Genomic DNA, 27,511 nt, shown 5'->3' on the forward strand with positions numbered 1-27,511 from the left:
GGGCCACTTATAACAATCAACTTTTTTTCTATACCTGGGATGGACTGCAGCTCAAATATTACAAACACTGGAAATATGCCTTATGAATGTAAAAACCCTTTTAGGGGGGAGGGAGGTGTCTGGTTTCATGGAAAGAGCCAGGAATACTTACTGTAGAGATGACGCTAGTAGAGTTTAGCAGGTGACTCTTCAAGAAACTTGCTTTCTACCGTTACTGCGTTTATTTAGGGACTTCCAGCTTTCTAGTACACACCAAATACGTTCACAATCTCTCTGAAAGTCGTTCACATTCCCTTGTATCGCCCAAACATATTTATAAAACGTAATTCTTAAGAAAAAAAAATAGCGCCCTTGTTTGCAGCTAGGATGAACCACTCCCTCTTCCAGGGTCCTTTACAGTTAAGTACAAGAGTCAGCAGCACGGGCTGTGTTAGTCTAAATGGGAGGTGGAAGGCAGACGTTCAGCCCAGGGCTAATCCTCTGTCCCTGACCACCAACAAGCCTGACACTGTCGGCGTTATTTCCACCCCTCCCTTCTTCAATCCGAGGATTGCACAGTCCCACGCTAGAGTTACGCACATGGTCCAAGAGTCCTCTGTCTCCCACGAATGTGACATCCAAGGGTTGGGGGCGCTCCGGTTGCGCCGCCGGGGCCCAGGGACGCCTTCGCTCTCGGCTGCCATCTATCGGCCACGGAGGGCCCGCTTCGCCCCGGGCCCATCATGTCTGCTGCAGCTTGGCTCGCACCGGTGGCGCGACAATAAACAAGTGCACTGCATGGGGCCCTGCGCCCGCGCCGAAGCAGATGTCTCAGAGACCCCTGCGCTGCTTACCGCGTAGCCACCTCCTCACCGCCGGGGAGGGAAGACGCGACTTTCTCGAAGTTTTTTTTGAGCCGCCGGGCTGCCGGGACACGCCACAGGCTTAGAACAACGCTGCTCCTGCCCCCCCCACCTCCCCGCGGACCCCCAAGGATGTCGGAGATAGAGAATCCCAAATATAATGACGATCGTGCGCCGCATCAACAGAAGGAATAGAGGAAAAGGCCCCTGCAAACACCGGGAGCGATGAAACAGCCAAGAGGATGCGGGAGCCTTGCATGTACTAATTAGGGGCCGCGGCGGCGGGCTTGGAAAGGGGACAGCGGCGGCGGGATCCCAGTGCGGTGGTCTCCGCTGCGCGGTGGGGGCGGAGGACGGCGCAGGAGCCGCAGCCGCCGTGGGAGCAGCCGAGGGGCCGGTGCCACCTTCGCTCGCCCCCTCACTACCATGTACAGTGTGCGCTGCAAGAAGAAGGCGGGTGATGTATGCACACCCCTGCGCCCCGCTCCCTCTGGCTCGTCCCCGGGCGTGCGCCACTGACCAGGGGGGAATGTGGTGAAGACGGCGAGGAGAGCCGAGGGGGGAGGGGAGGGCCGGCCCGCGCGAACCCAGGCCCGAGGGTGCGAGGAGCCGGAGGCGGCTGGAGCGGGTGGCGGCGGCCGCCGCTGGCTTGGAGAAAGTTGGCCCCTATACAGATGGCAACTGTAAGTACCCGCCTCGGGGGTGCGGCGAAGGATGCCGGGGACCCCGCGATCGCGCGGTGGCGCGGCTGGGAGCGAGTGAGCATGAGTGTGAGCGGGTGCGAGCGCGCGGCGAGGCTGACCGTCACGTTGGCTGGGCCGGCGGGCAGCCTGCTCCGCGTCCCCCTCCTCGGGCTCCACGCCTCCTCCCCCTCCAACAGCTCCTTCCCCGCCCCGCCCGGCTCCAGCTCCCGGCCCCTAATGCGAGGTGCCGCGACCGCCGGTCCTCCGCCGCCCCCTCCCCCACCCTTCCCGGCTCGCCGCTCGCGATCGCCCCCTTCTCCCCCCTCCCAGCCCGCTGCCGGCTCCGACTACCACAGAGAGCGCGGGGGAGAGCCGGTTGGGGAGCCCCGGAACCCGCAGTCGCCACCACGGCGGCGGCCCGGGGCTGGCGGCGTCCGGGCGCCTCTTTTCTCCAGCCGCTCGGATCGCAGCGCTCGCCCTCTCTCGGCTTCCGAACCCCGGTGCACACCCCAAAGAGGAATTTTTTTGTAAGGGTGGCTATGATGAGTGGGCCTTGGAGATGTGAGACGGGGTAAGTCGGCCGTTTACTTTGCAAAAGAGGCTCCAGTGTGTGTGTCTGTGTGTGTGGCGGCCGAGTGGCTTTCTTTCCCTCTCCGCCCTCCCCCCCCCCTTCCCTTCCTTCGCTTCGGGGCGGGATGGGGGAGGGGGACCCTCGCGTCCTGGAACTCCGGGCGCTTCTGCCTGGGCCGCTGTGGGAGCAGCTGTGCCCGGAACCGCGGTTCCGGCCTGGGTGCTGGGCTTCAGCCCGCCCGGCCCCACGTTGTTTAATGCAGGGATGTTCAGGGCCACGATCCAGGGTTTAAATTCTTTGGGGAAAAACAAATACAACTACCCCGCCCCCGCCCTCCATTAAAAAAAAAAATCTGAGAATCTCAGAATGTGCCGCGTACCCGCGAATTTACATCGGAGGTGCGTTTCCCAGTCAGAATGTCAGCCTTCCCCGGCTGATTCAACTTTATTTTTTCAAATTTTGGGGCTCCTTTGTTGGCCAGGAGGAGGGGAAAGGGAGTGGGGTGAGAGGAAGCTCCTCGACCCTGGCTATCCAGAACTGAATTAAAGTTGTAAACGCTCGACTTTAATACTGGCTGGACACATTTTGCGATGGGCTGTCAGAGGGGCGGCAGGTGAATGGGGGCGGGGAAGCACCGGGAGGGAGGGGGAGGGGACCCAACCCCACTTGAATGGATGTGCAGATTTGATCCCGCGGAGAACTGAAATGTCAAGGTAAACGTTTTGCTTTCATAGAGGGTGTTTTGGCCGCTTTGAAGCCGGGAGGTGTTTGTCTTTGCGTTGGGAGGTCGGAGATACTTGCGACGTTTATACACTGTGGGTTCCCATCCGTCTCGACACGTCTGGGTGGCCACACGTGAATGATTCGCAGGCACACTTGCACATGTGCGTGAGAATGCAGGGGCTGTTAATAACGCGGGCTGGAGTCGGCTCGGGGATGAAGATCGAGGTCTCCAGGCTTGAACCCGTGGCTCAGAAACGTCTTGGCTTTAGTTTGAGGTTGCGATTCGACATCAGACTTCGTTGGTGGCGAGGCAGAGAGGCAAGGCTGACCAGAGAAAAGGCATTGGTTCCCCGAGCCCAGCATTTCTACTAAATATTCCCACCCCCCTTCCCCCAGCCAACGCAACACGCACTCACACACGCTCACACACTCGCTCCATTTATGTCCTTTCCTTTATGAGTGCTGCTGTCGACTCGAAGTAGGAAGTCGAAGGAAGCCTTTAAGGGGACAAAAAGAAAGCCAGAACGAAAAGGGAGAGGGGCTCAGATTGATTCCTTGGGGAGATGAAATTCGGATATTAAAGCACTGGCTTGTGTCACTTGCTGTTCTCCCTCCCTTACACCCTTCTATTTTGCCTCTTAATCAGCCCAAGTCCCCTTTCTCGGGGGAAAAAGGGGGGGTCGAGGAATAAAGCATTGCCAATTAAATGTAATAAGCAACTCCAAAGATGGGGATGCTGGCGAGGTGGTAGTTCACTCCAAATCTTGCAAATTCGGTAGGGTTCGTTTTGCATACCGTGGCAAACAGACGCGGAGCCCGAGGTTAGAGAGGCTTTGGCGCTGGTCCTTGGTTTACTTTTAGCTAGTTCCCGGTAAGCAGTAGGAACGTCCTAAACTCCAGGTATTGAGAGGTGCTCCGGGATTGCGGATGCTTTCGCAGAGTTCTTTGTAATCCGTCGTGCAGAACTATTTCAGTGGCTTAGAGATGCGGTTTAGTAGCGTCGCTGACATGATCAATGAGGAGAAGTGGACGCAGGGCGCTCTCAGGGCAGAGAGCTGCTAAGTGGCACCGTGCATGCAATTAGGACGCTGATGTGCTTAATAGCGTGATAGTGAAGTCCACCATCAAAGCGAACGCGCTCTCCTTTTTCTCCACACTCAAAGCTCCTGAAGAAAATTGGTGATTTAAGAGCTTCTTCTGGGTCCTTCTGATGCATTATCTTGCATCCTTTTTGCCTCTGGAAAGCATTCTTTAGGTTCCCACTCTGGCATTTCCTGCGATGGTTTTAAAATAGCCCAAGTATTGTGGCTCCTGGCTTTTCTGTGAAAACGGGAGACCTTCACTGTGAACTGTCACCTGAAGAGGTTCTGAAGGAAAGGCAGAGGGACTGGGTATAGGTGAGGTGGGGAACCTTGTAAAATGGTGCTTCCTTTCTCTTAAATTAGAGCCATGAAACTGAACTGACAGCCATTTTATGTATATTTATGGATTGGTTTTGAAAGGGGGGGGGAGCCGGGAAGAATACTAAAATGGGACTTTGCCTAACCTGCCCTTATCTTGTAAAGAGCAGCATGTTCCTATTGTCATTAGGAAATGAAATCAACCTTTAAGTCAAAATGAATGTCAGATTTTAATAAAGTCTGGAGAATTTCGAGGTACCATGGATGGTGGAGGGGGAGGGGAGGTTCATTCATAGCCCCTCCTGGATTTCAGAGAAGTAGTACTAGGAAAGAGAGAGACTTTCTGATTGATCCCTTAAATTTTTGTCATATTCTGTTGTTTCCTCTCTCCCTTGCAGGAGATAAAATGCACACTTGCTGCCCCCCAGTAACTTTGGAACAGGACCTTCACAGAAAAATGCAGAGCTGGATGCTGCAGACTCTAGCTTTTGCTCTAACATCTCTCGTCCTTTCGTGTGCAGAAACCATCGATTATTATGGGGAAATTTGTGACAATGCATGTCCTTGTGAGGAAAAGGATGGCATTTTAACTGTGAGCTGTGAAAACCGGGGGATCATCAGCCTCTCTGAAATTAGCCCTCCCCGTTTCCCAATCTACCACCTCTTGTTGTCTGGAAACCTTTTGAACCGTCTCTATCCCAATGAGTTTGTCAATTACACTGGGGCTTCAATTTTGCATCTGGGTAGCAATGTTATCCAGGATATTGAGACTGGGGCTTTCCACGGGCTGCGGGGTTTAAGGAGATTGCATCTGAACAATAATAAACTGGAACTTCTGCGTGATGATACCTTCCTTGGCTTGGAGAGCCTGGAGTACCTACAGGTCGATTACAATTACATCAGTGTCATTGAACCCAACGCTTTTGGGAAACTGCATTTGTTGCAGGTGCTTATCCTCAATGACAATCTCTTGTCCAGTTTACCCAACAACCTTTTCCGTTTTGTGCCCTTAACGCACTTGGACCTGCGGGGGAACCGGCTGAAACTCCTGCCCTACGTGGGGTTGTTGCAGCATATGGACAAAGTTGTGGAGTTACAGCTGGAGGAAAACCCCTGGAATTGCTCCTGTGAGTTGATCTCTCTGAAGGATTGGTTAGACAGCATCTCCTACTCGGCCCTGGTGGGGGATGTGGTTTGTGAGACCCCCTTCCGCTTACACGGCCGGGACTTGGACGAGGTGTCCAAGCAGGAACTTTGCCCGAGGAAACTTATTTCAGACTATGAGATGAGGCCGCAGTCGCCTTTGAGCACTACGGGGTATTTACATACCACCCCGGCATCGGTGAATTCCGTGGCCACTTCTTCCTCTGCTGTTTACAAACCCCCCTTGAAGCCCCCCAAGGGGACTCGCCAACCCAACAAGCCCAGGGTGCGCCCCACCTCTCGGCAGCCCTCCAAGGACCTGGGCTATGGCAACTATGGCCCCAGCATCGCCTACCAGACCAAATCTCCGGTGCCTTTGGAGTGTCCCACCGCGTGCACTTGCAACCTGCAAATCTCCGATCTGGGCCTCAACGTCAACTGCCAGGAACGCAAGATCGAGAGCATCGCGGAGCTGCAGCCCAAGCCCTACAACCCCAAGAAGATGTATCTGACGGAGAACTACATCGCCCTGGTGCGCAGGAGTGACTTCCTGGAGGCCACCGGGCTGGACCTTCTGCATCTGGGCAACAACCGCATCTCCGTGATCCAGGACCGCGCCTTTGGGGATCTCACCAACCTGAGGCGCCTCTACCTAAATGGCAACAGGATCGAGAGGCTGAGTCCGGAGTTGTTCTACGGGCTGCAGAGCCTGCAGTATCTCTTCCTCCAGTACAATCTCATACGCGAGATTCAGTCTGGGACCTTCGATCCGGTCCCCAACCTCCAGCTGCTATTCCTGAATGACAACCTCCTGCAGACCATGCCCTCAGGCGTCTTCTCAGGCCTGACCCTCCTCAGGCTGAACCTGAGGAGTAACCACTTCACCTCCTTGCCGGTGAGTGGGGTTCTGGACCAGCTGAAGTCGCTCATCCAAATCGACCTGCACGACAACCCTTGGGATTGTACCTGCGACGTGGTGGGCATGAAACTGTGGGTCGAGCAGCTCAAAGTGGGCGTCTTGGTGGACGAGGTCATCTGCAAGGCGCCCAAGAAGTTCGCTGAGATGGATATGCGCTTCATTAAGTCGGAGCTGCTGTGCCCAGACTACTCGGACGTGGAGGTTTCCACGCCCACGCCCTCCTCCATCCAGGTCCCCGCGAGGACCAGCGCGGTGACCCCCGCCGTGCGCTTGAACAGCACCGGGGCCCCCGCGGGCTTGGGCGCGGGCGGAGGCGCGTCGTCGTCGGTGCCCTTGTCCGTGTTAATCCTCAGCCTGCTGCTGGTTTTCATCATGTCGGTCTTCGTGGCCGCCGGGCTCTTCGTGCTAGTCATGAAGCGCAGGAAGAAGAAGCAGAGCGACCACACCGGCACCAACAATTCCGACGTGAGCGCCTTCAACATGCAGTACAGCGTGTACGGCGGTGGCGGCGGCGGCGCTGGAGGCCACCCGCACGCGCACGTGCACCACCGCGGGCCAGCGCTGCCCAAGGTGAAGACGCCCGCGGGCCACGTGTACGAGTACATCCCCCATCCGCTGGGCCACATGTGCAAAAACCCCATCTACCGCTCCCGAGAGGGCAACTCCGTGGAGGATTACAAAGACCTGCACGAGCTCAAGGTCACCTATAGCAGCAACCACCACCTGCAGCCGCCGCCGCCGCCGCCGCCGCCGCCGCAGCCGCAGCAGCAGCAGCAACAACAGCAACAGCCCCCGCCGCAGCTGCAGCTGCAGCCGGGGGAGGAGGAGAGGCGGGAAAGCCACCACTTGCGGAGCTCCGCCTACAGCGTCAGCACCATCGAGCCCCGGGAGGACCTACTGTCGCCGGTGCAGGACGCCGACCGCTTTTACAGGGGCATTTTAGAACCAGACAAACACTGCTCCACCGCCCCCGCCGGCAGTAGCATCCCGGAATATCCCAAATTCCCGTGCAGCCCCGCTGCTTACACTTTCTCCCCCAATTATGACCTGAGACGCCCCCATCAGTATTTGCACCCGGGGGCGGGGGACAGCAGGCTGCGGGAACCGGTGCTCTACAGCCCCCCCAGTGCTGTCTTTGTAGAACCCAACAGGAACGAATATCTGGAGTTAAAAGCAAAACTAAACGTTGAGCCGGACTACCTCGAAGTGCTGGAAAAACAGACCACATTCAGCCAGTTCTAAAGGCAGAGAAACTCCCTTGGAGCTTTTGCGTTTAAAACCGACAAGCAAGCAGACACACACCGCGAACACATTTGGTTAATTGTGTTGTTTCAACGTTTAGGGTGAAGTGCCTTGGCACGAGATTCTCAGCTTCGGTGGAAGATACTGAAAGGGTGTGCAATTTCCTTTTAATATTACACGTGGGGAAACATTTGTGTAAACTAGGCACATCACCTTCTCTTCTTGCGTGTGGAGGAGACGAAGAGTAGGGCTTTACTGAGGGCAATTTGCTTCGCGAGTGACTTGTTACAGGTCTCAGTAATTTTTGTAGTGGTTGGAAGTGTTAAGAATGGTGGGAGATGGCAGCGCATAGATTCTGTTCTTCCTCTTTTGCTCCCTTCTCCCTCCCCTTCTCCCCCTTTGAGCCATGGGTGGGTCTAAATGGCTTTTGTGGAGAGATTAGCACACCCCAACTTTAATAGAAGGTTTGTTCTCTCTCTCTCTCTCTCTCTTTCTCTCTCCGCCCCCCCTTTCTGCTTCCTCTCTTTCCCTTCCTCCCTGCCTTCTTCCTCTCTCATTCCTTTCCTTTCTTTTTAAAGGATGTGTTTGTATGCATTCTGGACATTTGAATTAAAAGAACAAACGTATTGTGATCTTGAAAAGATCACCATAGATGTGGACAAATCATTAAAATTACAGAGCTATATGATCCATAATTGATTAGTCAAAATAACTTATTGATGAAATATACAAATATTTTATTGTAGCACCTATTTTTATATGCACATTTAGCATTTCTCTTTCCTTCACTATTTAGCCTATGATTTTCACAGAGGTGTCACACTATATCAGGAGCTGCATTTCCAAAACTGAAGTGATATCAGGAAGGCATTTTAAATCATTAAAATATGAAGAACTTAATGGCAGAATCTTAAAAGTCAATGCAACCCACCCAATTGGATCTGTAATTTAACAACAACAAAAAAACCCCATTGTATCCCAATGTATAAAAGAAAAAGATTTAGGGCAATTAATTGGGCCATTCCAGTGAGAATCATGTGCAAGTTTCTGGTTTTGTTAGAGAAGATTTAAAAGTATTTTTATTAGTCAACCAAAATGATGTATTGATCTGACTACTATTGTAGCCGATTTTTGATTGTTTAACCAAACCCAGCTGCATTTGTACAGATCCACGTGTACTGGCACCTCAGAAGACCAAATGATGGACTGTACAAATCTCTATACAATGTCTTTATCCCTCTGGGCAGCAAGCAATGATAATAACCACGAACAGGATATCTGTAAGATGGGGCTACTGTTGTTACAGTCTCATGTATCCCAGCACATGTAATTTTTTAAATAGTTTCTGAATAAACACTTGATAACTATGTCACATATGAGGGACTGAAGTAATGATTACTTAAGGTACAAAAGAAACAGCTACGTGTGATTGACTGAATCACCATTATTAATAATTTAAGACATAGTAGCTAACTTCTATTCCTAAAAGAAAAAAAATGTTCCCCGAATTATCAAATATATATAATTACACCTTTGTTGGTTCAGGGAAATATGTTTATCTAAATGTGTCATTTAATGTGTTTTTTAATGAAATTTCAACTGTATCCTTCTTTTCCTTACTGAAGTATTCATCTAACATGTGGAGCATGGTAAGTAATGTATTGCACATTGATTTTGTATTTTGTCATGCCAGTGTTATTTATTCGGTCTACAATTTTTCATAGTTTAACTTGTGTAAAACTACCTTCAACAATTATGAGGGGTACTTTATCTCAAGTTGATCTATATCCTAAATGTTCAAAATGTTTGGTGAGTATAAGCTGTTCATCTCTGAGTAAGGTTGGCCAGTGAATTAGATAATATTTATGGGTAGGAAACTTTTGAATTCATCGAAACTTAAAGAGCCATGTGCTTTATTCGTGTTGGTGGATCTCCCCATAATCTCACCTGGAATGTATACATCAAGGGCTGTTCATGAACTTTATGTTTAAGGAATATTTTCCGTGGCATTCTGCCACAAAGAGGCAGCATTCATCCGTGAGTAAATTGACAGTAACTACTTGAATTCAGATTGAACAGGTGGTAACATTTTCCCTAAGGAGTTAAAAAATAATTAGTAACGCTACATTGGCCAAGTGAAGTAAACTATCCCCATTCTGTGTAACGTTTTCCCTTGCAAATTTTTTTTTCAAAGGGGAAAGGAATAAACTTAATGCCGTGATATTATCATTAAAAAAATGTATCTCCTGCTCTCCATCTACCTCCTCCATATTAGATCCAGCATTGTAAGATAAATATAAATACTAGCATTTGACATCACAGTTGGGGTTGTGGTTAATTTTTTCTTCACAGTGGGAGTTACTTTTCTTTAAAAAACATCAAAATCGCTTTCACAATATTATTATATGTAGATATGGCAGTGTTGTATGATTTATAAAATATTAATACAAAGTGGAATCCTCCATGTAACTAAGTTCTTAGTTCTTAATTGATGCATTAAAAGTAAGAGGTAAGAATTACATGAAGTCAAAAATGTAGTTCTGGACAATATAAGTAGCTTCCAGAGAAAGTTTGTTGATGTATTTTTCAAAGATTTACAAAATAATATTATTATTTTCAAACCAGCACTATTTCACATAATCTTGTTACATATACACTCACCGTAGGTGGTTCATTTCTACCTCTACTCTTCGTAAGGTATCCAGTATTTTTTTAGTCTCAAAAAATAACAATTATATGATTTATGGAAAGAAGTTACTTCTAATTTTTAAATTATACTCTTCCCATCTGTATTAAGAGGATAAAAGTAAACTTATCCTTGCCCTAATAAACTTGAAAAATTTTTAACATGTAGAATCATGAAACTGTATAGAAAAACGAATTATTTTTCTCCTTATACATGGTTTCCTGCCAATACATTAGCATATACAACAGAACATAATTTGTGTGGTTTTGAATATTTGAATTTTGGTTTTTCAGGTATACTGAGTAAATAATTAGATTGGGTATATCTGTGGTATATGACTGGATTAAGGAACCCTGCAAATTCTCTCCATAGAATTTTGGAGAACAACAATATGTAATGTTTCAGGCATCAATTAAAATTTGGATGCAAACTAAGCTTACTCTTTGTGCTTGTTCTATTTGATCTGTTGCATAATCTCATACAAATATATCTCCAGGTAGAGATTACAAAATTTTATTTTTATCTATATATATGATTATAGTGTAAATATTTAGTTATCTCAGAGGAAGTAAATATATTCCATGTAAATGTAGATAACTTGTATGCTGACATTCAAAATAATTTACAGCTAAACTAATGATTGGAGTTATGAATTAATCAATTTTAGCATTAATATCAGACTCAGAACACATCTTTTGTTTAGGCAACATTATCACCCCTACTTATGTGAAGTGGAACTTTTTGGTAAATGTTTTGGGTATCCAACTCTGTCCCTTACCACTGTTCCCTCAACCTCAATAGGAAAATCAAACTAGTGTGTAATGAAAAAGCCACACAAAATGTGGAAAAGTTTAGAACTTAAGAACTTAATCTAAGTTACCAGTTTCTTGCCCTATATCATTAATTCTATTCTTGTTACTAAGTTAGCAAATTATTCAAATTAAATATGTATACTTTTCTCTCCTTACTCTTATTTCCTGACTCTCTTCTTTTTTTCCTTACATCTCACCCTTCCCTCCCTCCTTCTCTCTTCTTATCCTTTCTCTTCTTTATTTTTCAGTAGGACAAAGGAAAGAGTGAGAATAGTTCAGTCCTTGTTTGAAATGCCAAAAACCGGCTACTTCATCTCAAGAGCTCAATAGGTCGTTCCCAAAGTCACACAACTCCAAATTAATGAAAATAAAGCAGACCACAAATATGTTTCCAATTCATTTGGAAACATGCTTTTGTTGCACTTTCAGATGGCCCCAAATTAAGATATTTGCAAAGGTGGCAAAATATTTCTTTTTAACTCATTTTAAGAACAAATTTTACACTGAGAAAGAAGAACTGAAAACAACAAAAGAACCGATTTAAACTCTGGAAGGCAGGAGCATTTAATGAATTGTTTTTCAAAGGAAATAAAATATGAAACTGATAATTAAACTGCTATTAAATTAACTAGTTTATGCATAATGTTCCTCATACCCATTGAAGTTCTCTACTATTTTGCAAATACAAATATATGACAATAAAATTAAAGTACTTGGACGGACATTAGGCATGTGCCTAAAAATAATTATCTAAGATCTCAATCCTAAGAAACTTATATATCAATTAATATTGCATTTGACAACTGTGCATTTTATCATTAATTTGATTTTAATTCAATTTAATGCCTATCTATAACTATCCATATATATATTTCCATTGGTAATATATGTAGCACGTATATGGCATACAAAAATATATTATTAAAGCATTGCATACCCAATTTTCATTTCCATTTTTTAATTATTTCAAATTATACGTTTGTGTTCTACTCTTTAGGCATGTTAGACTGGGGGGAAAGAAAAGAATCTGATGCAGTATAATCTTTGAGTCTGACAATAATACACTTTTCTTCCTCTATTTATGGCAAATCATTTGGCTTACAAGACACAGGTCAAACATTTCTCATGGTAGTTGTGCCAGTATTATAAAATGAATAGCTTTTATACTCATTTTTTAAAAGGACAACATTTAACCTTAAATTTGAGTGATTTAGATTATTTCTTATAAAAAGAACTTTTGAAGATCAAGACATAAATATTTCATAGAGAACTGATGTAATGCAAATTCAAAATAATTTGACTTTCTCACTTTCTATTTACTGTCAAAAAATATAATGATATATAGTGTAATGCTAAGTATGTCAGATACATTTTTATTAGATATTAAGAAAGTCATTTACAGAAGAAAAGTAATATTCATAGAGATATATTGAGTGGAAGTCTTCCAATGAGTTTTTTTTAATTAGGTACTTTATCAGTGAACATGAAGGAATATTGTATATTTCTACTATAAAATAAACAGGTTCATGCTTCAAAATTACATGTGTTTCTAAAAGTGGAAAATATGAAACAATGATTTTAAGGGTGAATTGTTTTTTAAGTTAAGATATGCAGAAATAGAATTGTGGCTTTTTCACATTGAAGGCTCATCAGCATCTTGGTCGACTTTCAACAAACTTATTTGAAGATCATTACATTTTAAGACATATTTCCAATGTATCACAATGTAAACTCAATTCAAATTTGTGATACTCCAGCACTGAAGCATATATATGCTAGTAGCAAATTTTGGTTACTTTTTAGTGTTCTGGAATATACATATTTTAGAGTTTCTTACAAATTGATTTCTACCACCAGTAATAATTTCTAGTGTTTCCAGCTAACACATTTTTTAAGAATCTTACTGTATAGTTCATTAAAAATACAACTTAATATTGAGTATTGAAACTAAAATAACTGTATTTTCAATTTGTAATTGAATACATGTCTATTTAAATAAAACATGAAGGGTAGCAGTAACCCATGTTAATTGATTAGTAAAATTTTTGTCAGATACTACTATAGAGACCTTACCAGCGTGTTTTATCCAAGAGAGGTTCATCAGGCTCTTGTAGACTAAAATTTTAAATAGTCAATGTAAAAATTGATATGTGTATGGGCTTCCCTGGTGGCGCAGTGGTTGAGAGTCCGCCTGCCGCTGCAGGGGACACGGGTTCGTGCCCCGGTCCGGGAAGATCCCACATGCCGCGGAGCGGCTGGGCCTGTGAGCCATGGCCGCTGAGCCTGCGCGTCCGGAGCCTGTGTTCCACAATGGGAGAGGCCACAACAGTGAGAGGCCCGCGTACGGCAAAAAAAAAAAAAAAAAAAAAAAAAAAAAAAAATTGATATGTGAAAAGGAATACCTGACTAATAGATATATTTACCTGTAATGGTATATCTGTATAAATTATCCATTTAAAATCATGCTTTTTAACATTACAATATAATATTTTTGCTCTATTTAAGTCCAAAGTCAATAAGAGTATTTCACGTCTGAAAATCCGAATAATAGGAAAGTTATAGCTATCAAATTTATCTAAATCCTGAGTTTTAATATTGACTTTAAATCTCCACTCCCAAGTATTGGATTGGCCAAAAATTCAGTTCAGGTTTCTTGCATAACATCTTAATGGAAAAACCTGAACGAACTTTTTGGTCAACTCAATGTAAAGTTCATAGTGCATGTTTTTCTTTATATTACTGAACTCTGCCCTCGCTAAAGTCCCCTGAAGGTATACAAATACACATAAAATTTTTCCTTTATGTTTTTCTTTTTGATTGACATTTAGGTAGCAAATATTAAAATATACAGTTATGAACTAACACTTGTTAAAGTATAAATTAAATTTGGTCTCACGCAAACAGTATCCCTCAATTTTATAATTATCTCCAAATTTTTAAAGCTAGTGAATAGTATATTTATGTGATTCCAACTGTGAACATTCAGATCCAGAAATTACTCATATTACTCAGAGAATATTTAAAATCATTCACCATTCTGCCATTTAAATTCATTCAATCAGAACAATGATGTTTTGTTACCCAGTTACGATTAAAAAGCCCCAAGTCTTAGGTGAAAATTAAGTATTTCATTAGAAATTTTAACAGGAAAAAAATATAAGTGATAAATATTAACTATTTGGATTCTAAATGTAAAATATCTTCTCCGAAGCTAACAAAGTTGTATATATAGAAAAAATCATTACACTGGGTGTTTGTGTAAAATTATACATTTTATAAAATTGCTTGTTTCATATGGCTTGCAAAATCTTTTTACTTTCAACAGTGAACTCTGTCTTCATTTAAGAAAGTTTATCTGATTGAGGATTTCTTTTCTTTTGCATAGGATGTCATCTTATTGTCCTATTATGGCTTTGGCCTACACCATCATTTAAAAGCTTTGTGCCCATTTTTAAGCATATTGAAAATGGTCCCTATTATTATGTTTAATTTTTGCAACTCAAATCATTTCCTCCTTCCCCCCCCAAAAAATTGAAAAGAAGTTGGTATATTTCTCCCATTTGCTAACTTAACATGAATTTTGAAGTCAAATTAAAGATTATCCCAAGTCATTCCAAATATAACAATCCAAGTGTAGTGTAAGCACGACAACGTGAGTGTGAGGATGTGGATATTAAACTGTCACTATGGACTTGTCACTCACTTAATAATCATCTTAAATACACAGCAGCTAAATATAAAGGTGAAAACATCTTTGAATATTAACATACTTAAATTACACACTTTGATTAACTAGGTAGTGCGTATAGTTTACAAAATGCCACTATTGTGTGCTTATAAACACTAAAGCAATACTCACCAAGTGGTGACCCACGGGCAAAAGCCTGGAAAATCTGTTTCATTTGATCAGAACAATTTTATTTCCATTTAAAATAAATAAATTTGAATTTGAATGCCTTTAGGCTAGATAAGCACCCTCCATATTACTCTAACTTAGCACCTTCATATAATTTCATATGATCTGCTGGACCATGAGAAAATTTGAACTTTCAACCATGTTTAAATAAAATTTTTTCCTCCAATATTAAAATTTATGTATCACAGTCATGAATTCTCAGGCATTGTTCTCTAGGAGCTCAGAGTTATTAATTCTTTATATATAACATATGAAGTAGCAGATTCTATGTAGGTTTATATTATAAAGAAATCAAGATTAAATAAAGGAAAAATAAGAATGAATAACTTTACAACCAGAAGGGACTGTTTTACTATATGTGAATGCTCTATTAAAAATGTAAATTTAAGTGTTAAAGATTTACATTGACTTGGAGTCTCCAAAAGCTCCTTTTGTAAACTGTCCTGACCCTCACAGACCCCTAGACGTTCTAAGGCAAGCAGCAGTAGTAACTAAAAAGTATGTTCTTCCAGAGAGAATATTATAATTGCAGCTCACAACAAAAGCTTTTCCCCAAATTTCTAACTGCTCATGTACTTGAAAACACTGCAAAAGGTCAATTCAATAAAAATATGTCAACATCAAATATTATGAGAATCACTTCCAGGATGGAAAATAAAACTTAGAAAATCTGATCCAATAGATTTAGGACCAAAAAAAAAAAATTGTAAAGGGGAAGACAGAATTGCCAAGGCTATTTTTCAGTATGTTAGAACAAAATAATGAGTAGAGGAAAGATATTTTCGGTATTTCTGACTGTGCTAGGATAAGTTGTTTGTAAACTGGTGTATATCTACAGGAAGTAAGAGCAGATGTGATGAGAGTCCCAAACTCTCCAAATCTGTTTGTTTTCTTTGAAGATTTATGTTCATTTTTTGAGACTAAACTCTGACATATTTTGTAAAGAAATTTTGGATTTCTTCTCTTTAAATTATTTTTCTAACAAAATGTGAATTAGCTTTGCTATACAAATATACTGTCAGTTGGATTTTTATTTTTACTGTTGATTTGGTTTATCAGTCATGTAATGTTAATGTTTTCCTTCATTGAAAGCTAATTAGCTGTGCCTGAAATAACAAAATAATAGTTGCATATTATTTGCTGTTGTTTTATACCAAATGGTAGCCACTGGCAACAAGGCAGAAGATGATTCTAAAATTCCAAATTATGTTCCTTTTCCCATTGCAGATGGTGTGTCCTTTGGTAACTTCCTTTGTGTCTCTGCCTATTTTCGATTTGTAAAAATTAATACAATGCACTTGGTTTATGAAGAACTCAAAAAATTTAGATCTCCATTTTCTCTGCTGGGTGTATGTAAACTGTGGTTTTTTCTAAATTTAACAACATGTAATTAATTATCATTGCTGTTTATACTATATACCTATGAAAGTTATGATCATATCTTTCAGATGAAGACTTCTTTTTTCTCTCTCTTTATATATATGTATGTATATATATTACTTTGAAATGTAGTTTTCAGTTTCTCCATTAAGTTTCTTTGTTTACAAAATTGCATAGTCACTTGTAGATACTTTACAGTAAATTTAAAAGTACATCTTCTTTGAAAAGGAAAGAACTTAGTGTAGTCTTATTGACTTTATTACATATTCTTACTCTTTGAAATAATATTGAACTTTCAGTATATTTCAAAAATATATGATCAGTATTTATTTCTCAAAAAATTGAATGCTGTTTCTAAATTGCAATTTTATTATATTTGCTTATTTTGTGTGCATTTAACACATTTTGAAATTATGTGTGAGATAATTTCCATTATTTTGGTTTTAATTCAAACATTCTTGGGCATACTTATTTTTTATTAGATAAGATTCCATAAAATACAACGATGTATCAATAATCTGTGCCATATATAATATATAAGGCTCCTTCGCTTATTTTTTTTGCAGAGTTAACTGCAAAAGGTAGAATAAATATGTGATATATCATTCATCATTTTTATATTCTAAATTTAGCAACTGCTCTCCTATATAATGATTAATAGTATAGATAGTACTGATTTCTTCTTTCTGTTCTGGTATAAATTTAGTTGTTAATCCAATAATGAAATTACTTCCATTCAAATATCACTACAATTGCTATTTACTAGTTTCAGTGACAATCTGAGTTCCTCCTCAGATGCTTAAAGGAATCTTTATAGATTGGTATAAACAGAGAACTCTAATGGTTAGAATTAAGATGGTAGCAATGACAAATCAACAATAAACATAATAATAAATCATTACCTTCTCTATAAGGAAGAGAACAGAAACTCAAGACATTAAAATAATGTTCTGAAAGATGTTGGAAGAGTAGCAAGCTGACATTCATACCTAATAAAAGGATCTTACTAATATCATCTTGCAGTATTTATATTGTTCTATATAAATATTATGTTTCTATTCAGTGCAACAGAGAATTTATTAATCCAGAATTAATTCATTATTTTTCTCTCTAACTTGCCAAAATTTATCTAAATAAAGGTAGAGTAGGAAAAAGAGATATTTGAGATAATGGCTATGTCTATCGCCAGATCATAGAATGATACCTCGCAATTAGTAGGCACTCTCCAAATGAACTAACAGATACGTATTTATAGATGTCTACAGACTAAAGTGAATTCGTGAATACTATAAAGATCCTAAGCTGTCTATCACAACACCATTTACCTTGCCATAAACTTCAAGGATGCCTAAAATATCAATTAGGATATTAGGCAACTGTTTAGTACCTTGGCATGCAAATTTATATTAGAGAACCACTGGGAATTCTACTAGTGAATTTTAAATATATTTATAATAAATATGGGAAATACTTTCCACATGGTTCCAATTTTAGTCCACTTTTCTAAAAAATGTTCAGATAGTTAAAGAAAAATGGAAATGAGACTTGAGCACTAAGACATAAAACTTATCCCAATTTTGAATTTTAATTATTAGTTTTGTTTTGCTGGTATAACTGGCTAACTTTTTTAAATAATTAAGGAAAGTAAGGATTGCTGTTCTGTCTTACATTACTGTTCAGAGTCTGCCTTAATCGAGATACTGGTGAAATTTTCAGGCATTTCACAGATATGCTCCTGGTGTTTTAGCCTGGTGAGGTGTTTATCTATTTAGAAAGCTTTTCTGAGCACTATGTGCTTTCCTCTGGGTGTGAGAAAATCAGTTCATCCTTTTAATGAGAATGTTACCTCCAGGGAAAAAATAATCCAGAAGGAATAATACATTCCTCAGGGCAGCTTCCTACACAGGGACACGCTTTTCTCTAGGGCTCACTGCATGTATATTTCAGTGGGAGAATTTTAATATTTTAAAATATCATTTCATTTAGTCATAAGGCACCGTGACTATAGGATACAGTATTTTTTTGAATATATATTGACATATTTTTCTAAGGTTTTTTATACATCAATTATAATTTAGGAAATGTTATATATTCTTAAAAATTTACCTGTCTTCATATTTGAAGTACAATAAAATAGATTATTATTAATATGTACTTTACATATTTTGTTAAACTTAGAGACAGAGAACAAGAGGCTTAAATGAAATGGCTTTAGAATTGCACTTATGGACCCCAAACAGCACAATTTTAGAAGTCTTTAAGCTGTTTCAATACCAAAATATAAACTCTTTCTCTCCAAACAAACTTACCTCATTTTAACCTTGAATATTTGGATGATGAAGTATTTACTTCTTGCGGTCACTTAGAATATTTTGGAGAGTTCATGAGTTGAGAATGTGAAGCTGTTTGACTATATAGTCATGTGTTTTATTACTTCATCATCATATGTAACATTAATATATTTCAAAATTCCCTTCAGTCACTACTTTTGCTTATTAAAGAATATTGGAATACAACTACATAACTTTATGGATTTTAAATACTTAACTATTTTTTCTTTTACAAGCACTTATAATTTTCTTTCCAAATTAAGAACCAATTAGATATTAAATATATAATATTAAAACATTAAGATATGTTAATATTGTGCTTTTGTTTGTAAAAGACTCACTCTCATAGCCAACAACTATAGTAAATAAATATTTGATTCATAAGATATAGCAACTATCAAAATATTTCAGTGGAAATCTGATGGTAAGTAAGAAAAATGCACTTTATTCTAAGAATACTAGCCTAATGTGGAATAATGAGGAATAACACTCAAAAAACCACCTTTTTAAAATATCTAACATAATCAAGGTGAAAGTTAGATTTTTTTGGGGGGAAAGATCTTTTCCTCCTGCTATTTTCTCTTATTTCTTACTACCAAATCAGTTTCCTGTTATTAATGTTCATTAACAATTGCTTAATTTGAACTGCTATTTATGATTTAAAGATGAAATCACTATTTGTTACTTAAAAATAATTGGTTGACTTATTCATAAATAAATTTGATGTGGCTATTTATTTGTGCATTCAAATAATGTTTAAACTAGACTAATTAAGATCAGTTGTTTTTAAAATGAATTTCATTAAAACCTATTATACATCTTGGATATTAAAGCCATTTCATCATATGCTAGAACATATTAAATACTTTTAAAGAGAAAAAAATGAATGGATATTCAATAATTTGAATCTCTTTAAACACTTGAACTGTGATTCTATGAACGTTACTGAGATACAGATTTCTGTTTGCCTATAGAATGTGGGTATTCATATGCATGACATAAATACTCTCTTAAGTGTCTGAATTACATTTTTGTTTGTTGAACTGGAAAAAAAATGACATAACATCTAGACAACTAAGTAAGAAAATTTAAGGTCTTCATATTGATAAAATGTATCATAATATATCATATATTATGCACATTTTGTAAACAACTTGAAAAGATACAATCATATGTATTGGCAGAAATTAAATACCTGTATTAAAGTTAAACACTGTAGATATTTTATTCAAATTTTATAAGGTTAAATTTCTATTTGCAAAAATTTTTTAAATAAAATTACATTAAAAGTTAGTGTATTAAATGTGGTATGAATAATACTAAAAGCAACATTACTTACAATGCCAGAGAATGAAGATAAACATTGTTTAATTATTCAAAAATAGTTGGAAAAAATATGTTTATGTGGGAAATTAGGCAAATAACTGAAGTCTGATCTCTAGGTATTTTGCATGGTGATTCAATTAGTAGTAGGTATTTTCACATACCTTTTGTATTCATTTATTTTAATTAATTCCAATGTCTGACATACATGCTAAAGATAACCCTTTTAAAAATGTTATTTCAAAATCGCAAAAAAAAGATATTAAACAATTATTTATGCATACTCTGCATCACAGCTATGAGAAGCCTATAAATATCACAATGGGAGGAGCAATGTTTGATTTAATTTTACTCCCAACTTATTTTACTTACTACTCATAAAGATTCCTTTCTATTTGAAAATTATTATGTGAAACAGGAAATTTCCCATGCAGTTGGAATGGGGGTTACAATGAAACAAAAGAAAATAAGAATGTCATTTATGATAAAATGAAGAAAACTTTTAGAAAATAAACCTTAAATTAGTTTTTAAAAGTTCTGAATTTAGTATCTATCAGGTAGTAAATAAATGCATACATAAATATGATAATCACATAAGAATTTTGGATAAATAATTTTAAACTAACTCTTAATCCCACTACATCATAATCTGTTGCAACATTGATATTAGATTCATATTCAAAATGTTAGAGATATTGGATTGCATTCTATTTAATGTGTTTTTCTTCACATAAATCATGTTGCTATAGCTGCTGCTATGTTTTCCCCTTAGAATCAATTCTGTAATTGAAATCCTATGTAGGTGTATCATCTGGAACTCTTGTTGCACTGGATCTATGGGTGCTATGAAGAAAGTCTCCATAAAATAAATAAATGTCGTTTTTAATACCAAATACTTATTCAGTCCTGAACTCTAAATATATCTATATTCTATAATTGGGTAGCACCACTCTTTTAGCACTGGAATGGCACTATGTATTAACTAAAATTTGGGGTTTGGGGTCTCATGTTTTCCTCTTTAATTTTTTAATTTCCCAGTGGATATAGAAACTTGATGCAAAAGTTCCTATATAATGAATTATTCACATGAACCAGATTCGTGTTTTTACATCATTATTAGACTACATTTCATGGTATGTTATTATGGTTTCTACTGTTTCAATTGAATGTGATTCATGGATCTTTAAAATATTTGTCCCTGTGTCATAATTACCCTATTTCTCTCATACATGGTATATAAAATAATATTTTTTGTCTGATAATTTTTTTGTAATGCAATGAGCCAACTAGAGTTGGTAATTATATCAAACAGAGTGCAAGGATATGGCATCTGTCCATATAGGGAAATCAAAGGTATTTTAAACTGATTATTGATCTTCTTACATGTTGACAATATTCAATTCAGTGAAATGCCATATCCTTGATTATTTTTTTATAGTTGATTTATCAATCTATTACTTTGAGTTTTGAAAATTTTTTATTGTTCTAGTTGTTCATAACTTTAGGAATTCACTCAGTCTGCTTGGACTTAACCTGGGAAAACTGTGAAGTAGATAAATTAACCTCCCTTTCAGACATGTTCTCTGTTTTTGGCTTTCCTTTTAACCTGCAGTTCACCAAAAAGTTACAATCATGTCGCTTCCAATTTATTCTTTCTAAAGTGTTAGTTTGTTCACAGCTTTGTGCTTCATGAGAGTGATATGATGAAGGTGCCTTAAAATCAGGATTTCAAGGCTATTAAACATACCTCTACCTACAGAACCCCAAGTTCTGTGACAACAGTGATAGTAGGAGATGTGGGACAGGAAACTAAACTCAACACCAAAGATAGAAACTATGCAGATTAGCACACTCCTCTTATGGGGGTCAAGCCTGCCCATCATGCAGAAAATGTAGCCACCTCAGAGTAACTAAACTGCCTTTTTGTGTTTTATATTTTCCATATCGGGTTAAAAAAAAAAAAAACCCAGAAAGGAAATTCAGTGTGTGTAACAGAAGCGACTTAATCAAAAAAAGATATTTTAATCATCAAATTTATTTCTAACTATTACATGTCAAAGCCTTTAAAGAAAACTTTGTTTTAAACTGCATTTGCCACAGTTTTCATAAGGCATATAAGTGGAAAAGATGGAGTGCAGTTACAACAGTTATTAGTTTTTCCATAGATGCAACTAAATTTATTCTGATGTTAGTCTACAGTTTTAAAAATTGTCAAAGAAAATATACATAGTTTTCTTTACATTATCTGGCTGATACAGCAATTATGTATATTTACTTAATAAATTACAAACGGGTGAAATTATGGTTTGGTACTATACTATTGAATTATAATTTATTTACTACTACAATGAGATCTTGTATTTCTACCTCCACAAATAATGCAATTTCATGAATAAGTAATTCTTTCCTTTAATACTTTCATTTTAATTCTAATTTAAATAGCTTCTTAAATAAAAACATAATTCTTCAATAGTAATATGATTCTGTAATTTGAAATTTCCTGAATAAAACAGAAAGATACTGTGCTTACCCTTTTTAAGTGTAATCTAAACTACAAAAATGCTTTTAGTCTTACAATTGGAATTATTAAAAAGAAAACTCAAACTCAGGGCATTAAATATCTTTCATATAAGGTAATCTAACAAGTATGATAAAATAATTAAGTACTCATCTTTTCAATATTTCAAGATCATTAGCATCTTTAACTTAAGCAATTTTAAACTGGTGTCATAAACTTACCTTTTGTGACTGCAAACATAGGAGAACTGAAGAAGCAAATGATGTTTTCTTTTAGCATGTTATGATATGTGTGTACATGTTTGTGTTATGCGAGTTTTACAGGAGGGGGTTGCTTGTTTCATTAGTTTGTTTCTTTTTTAACATTTTTCAAGTCATCATGAATATTTTTATTGTAAGCTTCACACACAAGAGCCTGCTGAAGATTTGAAGGAAGGGGGCAGTACAATCTTCACAATCCTTGTGTCCCATCACTCACCAGCAGAAAATGATGCCAAGAAGACTTGTGGGCTATACTCTCCATTGGGCATAGTCTCAAGACAGGGTGGGGCTTACTAATGTGCAGTGGCTACACCTTGTTAACTGCATACATGTTTGTTATCTGATTACAAGAATGGTAAACAGGATGTCAGCAATAGCCACTCATCTTCAAATTTCACTGTCGAACATATCAATATTTCAAAAGATAGTTTTGATCCAGGAAAATGTTAATAAGATTTTGAGTAAATGTAGCCAATGCACATCTGGCTTAAACAGAAAAATTTTTTAATCTTTCCATTTGTATCCTTTTTACAAAAAGTGTAAAACTGGTTGCACGTAACTGAGATGAAACAAAAGAACAAAGCCATGTGAAATGTTGACCTCTTACTGTGAATTAGTCTCCCTTTTCTGTTTGTTTTGTCTTCTTTCTTATAATATATATTTAGTGTGTCACAGCAGGATTATTTTTGACAATTTTTCTTGGAATGGTTATTTATTTGCATACTTCTCATTTTCTCTGTTACTTACCTAAAGAATATTTGAATTATTGAAGTATCAAAATATTCCTTATTATACTGAATTCCAGATCATTTGTTTTACTTTATACCAATTATATTATTGTGGATACTGATTGTCTACAAAATATAGCTCTTTTATTTTCCTGTTTTGCATTCCAATGCCCTACTCGCTATGTACTATTTTAGTTTTCCTTTTCCTTGATATTTTGCTTAATGTAGAGTTCATTTTTATCACAAGATTTACGTGGTAAGTTAAAAAATGGAAAAGTCATTTTTTGGAACCACGAATTTGTTTTAAAAAATTATACTCTCTTTTATTTGTGTGTGTGTGTGTGTGTGTGTGTGTGTGTGTGTGTGTGTGAAAAACTAAATCTTGAAGACTGAGGAAGTTTATTCTTCATTTAATTTTGTTGCTTTGAGTACTCCTGAAGCCTGAAAAAAATACTTAGGAAAATAATATGAAAGATATTGTGTACAAGTGAAAGCTGCAATATATATTATGCAAGAATAATATATATTGTGTGTGTTTTCCCTGGATCCTTTTCTGTTATTTTATTCCCCTAACCTCCTAAATTTTGTCAAGTCTGAATTACAAGTGGCTATCCATTTGGATAAGTGATTTTTAAAACTATACTGAACTGTGGACCACTTAAGATTCTACACCTGGACAATTTCAATAACCTGAGTCACTCAAAGATCTTACTTTGGAATAGCCACCTAAGATGAGTCATCAGTGTTCAGTGTTTCTTGCCCCAAGCATTTTCCCTACTGCTGCGTTTGAAATCTCCTCCCCTCACTCTCCATTCTCAAGAATGCTGTCTAGGATTCTTCTCTCACCTCTTACACAATCACAGACTACCTGGGCTGCTGCAAGGTGGAGCCACTGGTGGTAAAGTGGAGTTAGAAAAACAGGAGAGTAAAGAGAAAGAGCTGGAGAAAGGAGTTCCTTCTGTCACTGTTTTCAGCAGCCCCAGAACAGTTCATGCTAGGAACTTCCCAGTGCCCGTGGCATTTCTCCACTCACACTTCCCAGAAAATGCCCTGAGTGTGAGTTCAAATCTCTGGACCTATTTCTGTGATGCTATTTCTCTGCTATTTCCTTCTGACATGTAGATGGTTTTCCTTTGTCTGTCTGTTTGTTTGTTTGTAGCCCATGCATTAGGAACATGTTTTGTATGCTTGACTGTTTTGTTTGTTTTCACTACTCCCTGTCTATGTACAAAAAGAGATTGGCAGGTGAAGAAGAAAAGGTAACTATTTAACCCTATCTCTGTTTTCTTAACACTACCAACAGTAGTAGACAGCTAGGCAGATAGGCTGAGAAACAGAAAAATGGACCGTGCGTTTGTTTTGGGTAGGGGAGACACTGTGTGCTTGTTGCTCTATTCTATTATTTGATGGATTAGGGAGGAAAGAAATCCTGATTAGAAGTAAGGGGGAAGCATTAGTAAAAAGAAAAAATTGGGGTGAATATTAGCTGGCCTAAGATGTGTTGTCTTCAGGCACCTCATATTATTCTCTGCTACCTCGAGCTGCTGGTCTAACCCAAGTCCCTGAGCTGAGTGGCCATCTCCAGGACTTTCATCTCCTTTCCTCAGTGTCATTCAGTCTTACCTACCTTGAATTCCTTCTGCAGGCCTTGAAAGACATAATAACTTTCTTAGAATTGGTAAAGACCCCTGTGCCTTTACATTTGGAGAAGGCAGAGGTGAATAATCTGTCATTTGATTGGAAATATGTGCCTGGTAACTTAGATCTTTGAATTAGTTTTAATATTGTCACATATGGTTCTCTGTAATATCTACACAGGGTAATAAATACTTAAGGGGCATTATTGATTAGATCATTTTGTTGACAATTATAAAAGTATGTTTTTATTGTTTGATTTATATCAGAAAAAATCAAAAAGGGACTATGGATGATAATGTTTTAAAATAACCCGTTTGTAAATTCATTTTTGTGTATTTCTTAACCAAGTCACAAGTTTGTATTTAATCGAAATTTATTTGTTAGTGACAGAAATGTATATGTGCATGCAGAATTAAAATTGATAATACTTTTCACTTGAAATGCTGAGGTTTTGGAAAAAAATCATTGGTGACCCAGTAAAGTAAGTGATATATCTAAGAATGTACATCCTTGAAGATACTCTGTCATTGTAAAAGGGCATGGCCACAGCATTTTATGCAGTTATAGGTAGATTCCAATAGAGCGATTTGGACACCTGCAGTAGGTATCCTTATTTTTTTTAAAGCACACTATGAACAACTTGTGTGAATTTTTTTTTTCTGTTCAGACTAATACATTTAAATCTAAAGAATACTCTGTCTCTGAGAATGGCTTTTTAAAATATTGATTTCATTTTTAAATGAAGGCTAGATTATTAAGCATTCATTACAACAAGCCTCTACCTCAACAGTTCTTAAGAAACCGCAGTGGCCTTAGACAGTTCTAGTTAGGGAATATTGACTTCATTTGTACTTAGTGTCTAATGACAGCCAAGTCACGAAAAAGGCAACTCGCCTTAATAACTAAGCTGGCTTGTGAATGGCTTTCTAACTAATTATTTGATAATACCATGAAATTATATTATTTCGATCATGTCAATGAGTCAGAGAATTTCTATATGAACATTTTTCAGCCTGATTTGAAGCAGAATATTTATTCCTGTGAGATGACGGCAGCAGACAGATTTTACTGACAAGAACGAATAGCTGCATTTGTGAAAAATCACTGTGTGAAGACCACAAGGCAATGAAAATAAGTGGCAGATAGTGAAATGCCTTCTGAGAATGAGAAGACAACCACCAAATGGCAGTAAACCACGTAAAGCAATATACCATATGTGTGACAAGTCAGGTGACTGTCATTCTGACCACTTTCAGAAGAAGCTGCAAGATAATGCAACTCTAAGGTATGTTATTTTTAACATTTAACATTTTCTCTTATTGCTAAAAGTATGCAGGTCTTCATATTCATCTGGGAGGTGAGGTCAGTAAAGTAACCAGGCACATTACATTTGTGACTTCTTGACAGCTGACAGTAGTCCTTGTTGGAAACTGGTCAGGTCTGATTGACCTTTAATATAGTGGCCAGATTTTATATTCTTTTTTTTTTAAATAAGCAAATGAATGAATAAGTCTTGTCTTATTAGGTTAATACTCATTCATGGACAATCAAGGAAACTCTTTACAGGCAATGCTTATTTAAAAATGCTGAAATAGAACACGTCATCACTCTCAAGACACTAGCTATCTGCACAGAGAAACATATAGAAAAATAGATCATTTCAATATACCAGGATATAAATTTATAACTTCTTATCATCACTTTAATTTGGAAATTTGGCCAAAAGATTTACTTTGAAAGTATTAATCAAACACTGAAGATTGGTCACTTTGAGTTATTTTTATTTTAATGATTTTGTGAATTGTATTTATATCAGCACATTTTGCTGAAACCATACTAAGTACATATGTTTCTGAATTTTCTTCCCATCCCCTACTTGAATTCATCTCTGCTAAAATTTCACTAGCTTGATTGGTTCTACTACTGAAATCATTAAAGAAAACACTATTTATCTGAATTCATTACTTAAGAATCATTGTTCTTGTGAACATTTTAATTTTCTTTCTTTTATACAAAAAGAATTCAATTGATTTGGAATGTGGTGTGTTTGGGTACTCAAAAGTGAAAACAGAAGTAATCATAGAAATTGTGACCTGGACTTCATGCTAATTTAACTACTATCTGGGAATCAACTAATGATCTAAGTGAAAGAAATTAGTTTCTGGGAGACACTACAATGAAAGTGTTCATTCTTCTCTTTCTCTTCGTTTCTCTTTCACCCAGGAAGTGACTGAAAATAATTAGTTAATTCCAGTTACAGAAACAGTTTGAAACCAGATAAGACTGTAATTGATGTATCAGGTTTAAAAAAAATGATTTACTAACATTTTACTGTAGCTAAGCTATTCAGACTAAAGATATTCTATGTTCTTTGGAATGTTTTGTTTGTAATTTCAG

The 27,511-nt window shown here is 38.3% G+C and overlaps 1 protein-coding gene across 2 annotated transcripts; it reads left to right on the plus strand.

The window, feature by feature from the left end:
- Nucleotides 1-1,268: 1,268 nt before the first annotated feature.
- On the plus strand, nucleotides 1,269-7,576 carry SLITRK5 (SLIT and NTRK like family member 5; the record flags this gene model as incomplete). 2 transcript variants are annotated; one of them, XM_081214754.1, is made up of 2 exons in its annotated part: nucleotides 1,269-1,335; nucleotides 4,618-7,576. In XM_081214754.1, the coding sequence occupies 2 exons, from the start codon at nucleotides 1,269-1,271 to the stop codon at nucleotides 7,521-7,523; spliced, it is 2,973 nt and encodes a 990-aa protein (XP_081070880.1). In that variant the 3' UTR covers nucleotides 7,524-7,576. The 2 variants fall into 2 exon arrangements, with proteins under 2 accessions (XP_081070880.1, XP_081070881.1); XM_081214755.1 differs by lacking the exon at nucleotides 1,269-1,335 and adding an exon at nucleotides 2,030-2,096.
- Nucleotides 7,577-27,511: the final 19,935 nt, after the last annotated feature.

Source organism: Mesoplodon bidens (assembly GCF_964165515.1).
Source record: "Mesoplodon bidens genome assembly, chromosome: 17".
NCBI lineage: Eukaryota > Metazoa > Chordata > Mammalia > Artiodactyla > Ziphiidae > Mesoplodon > Mesoplodon bidens.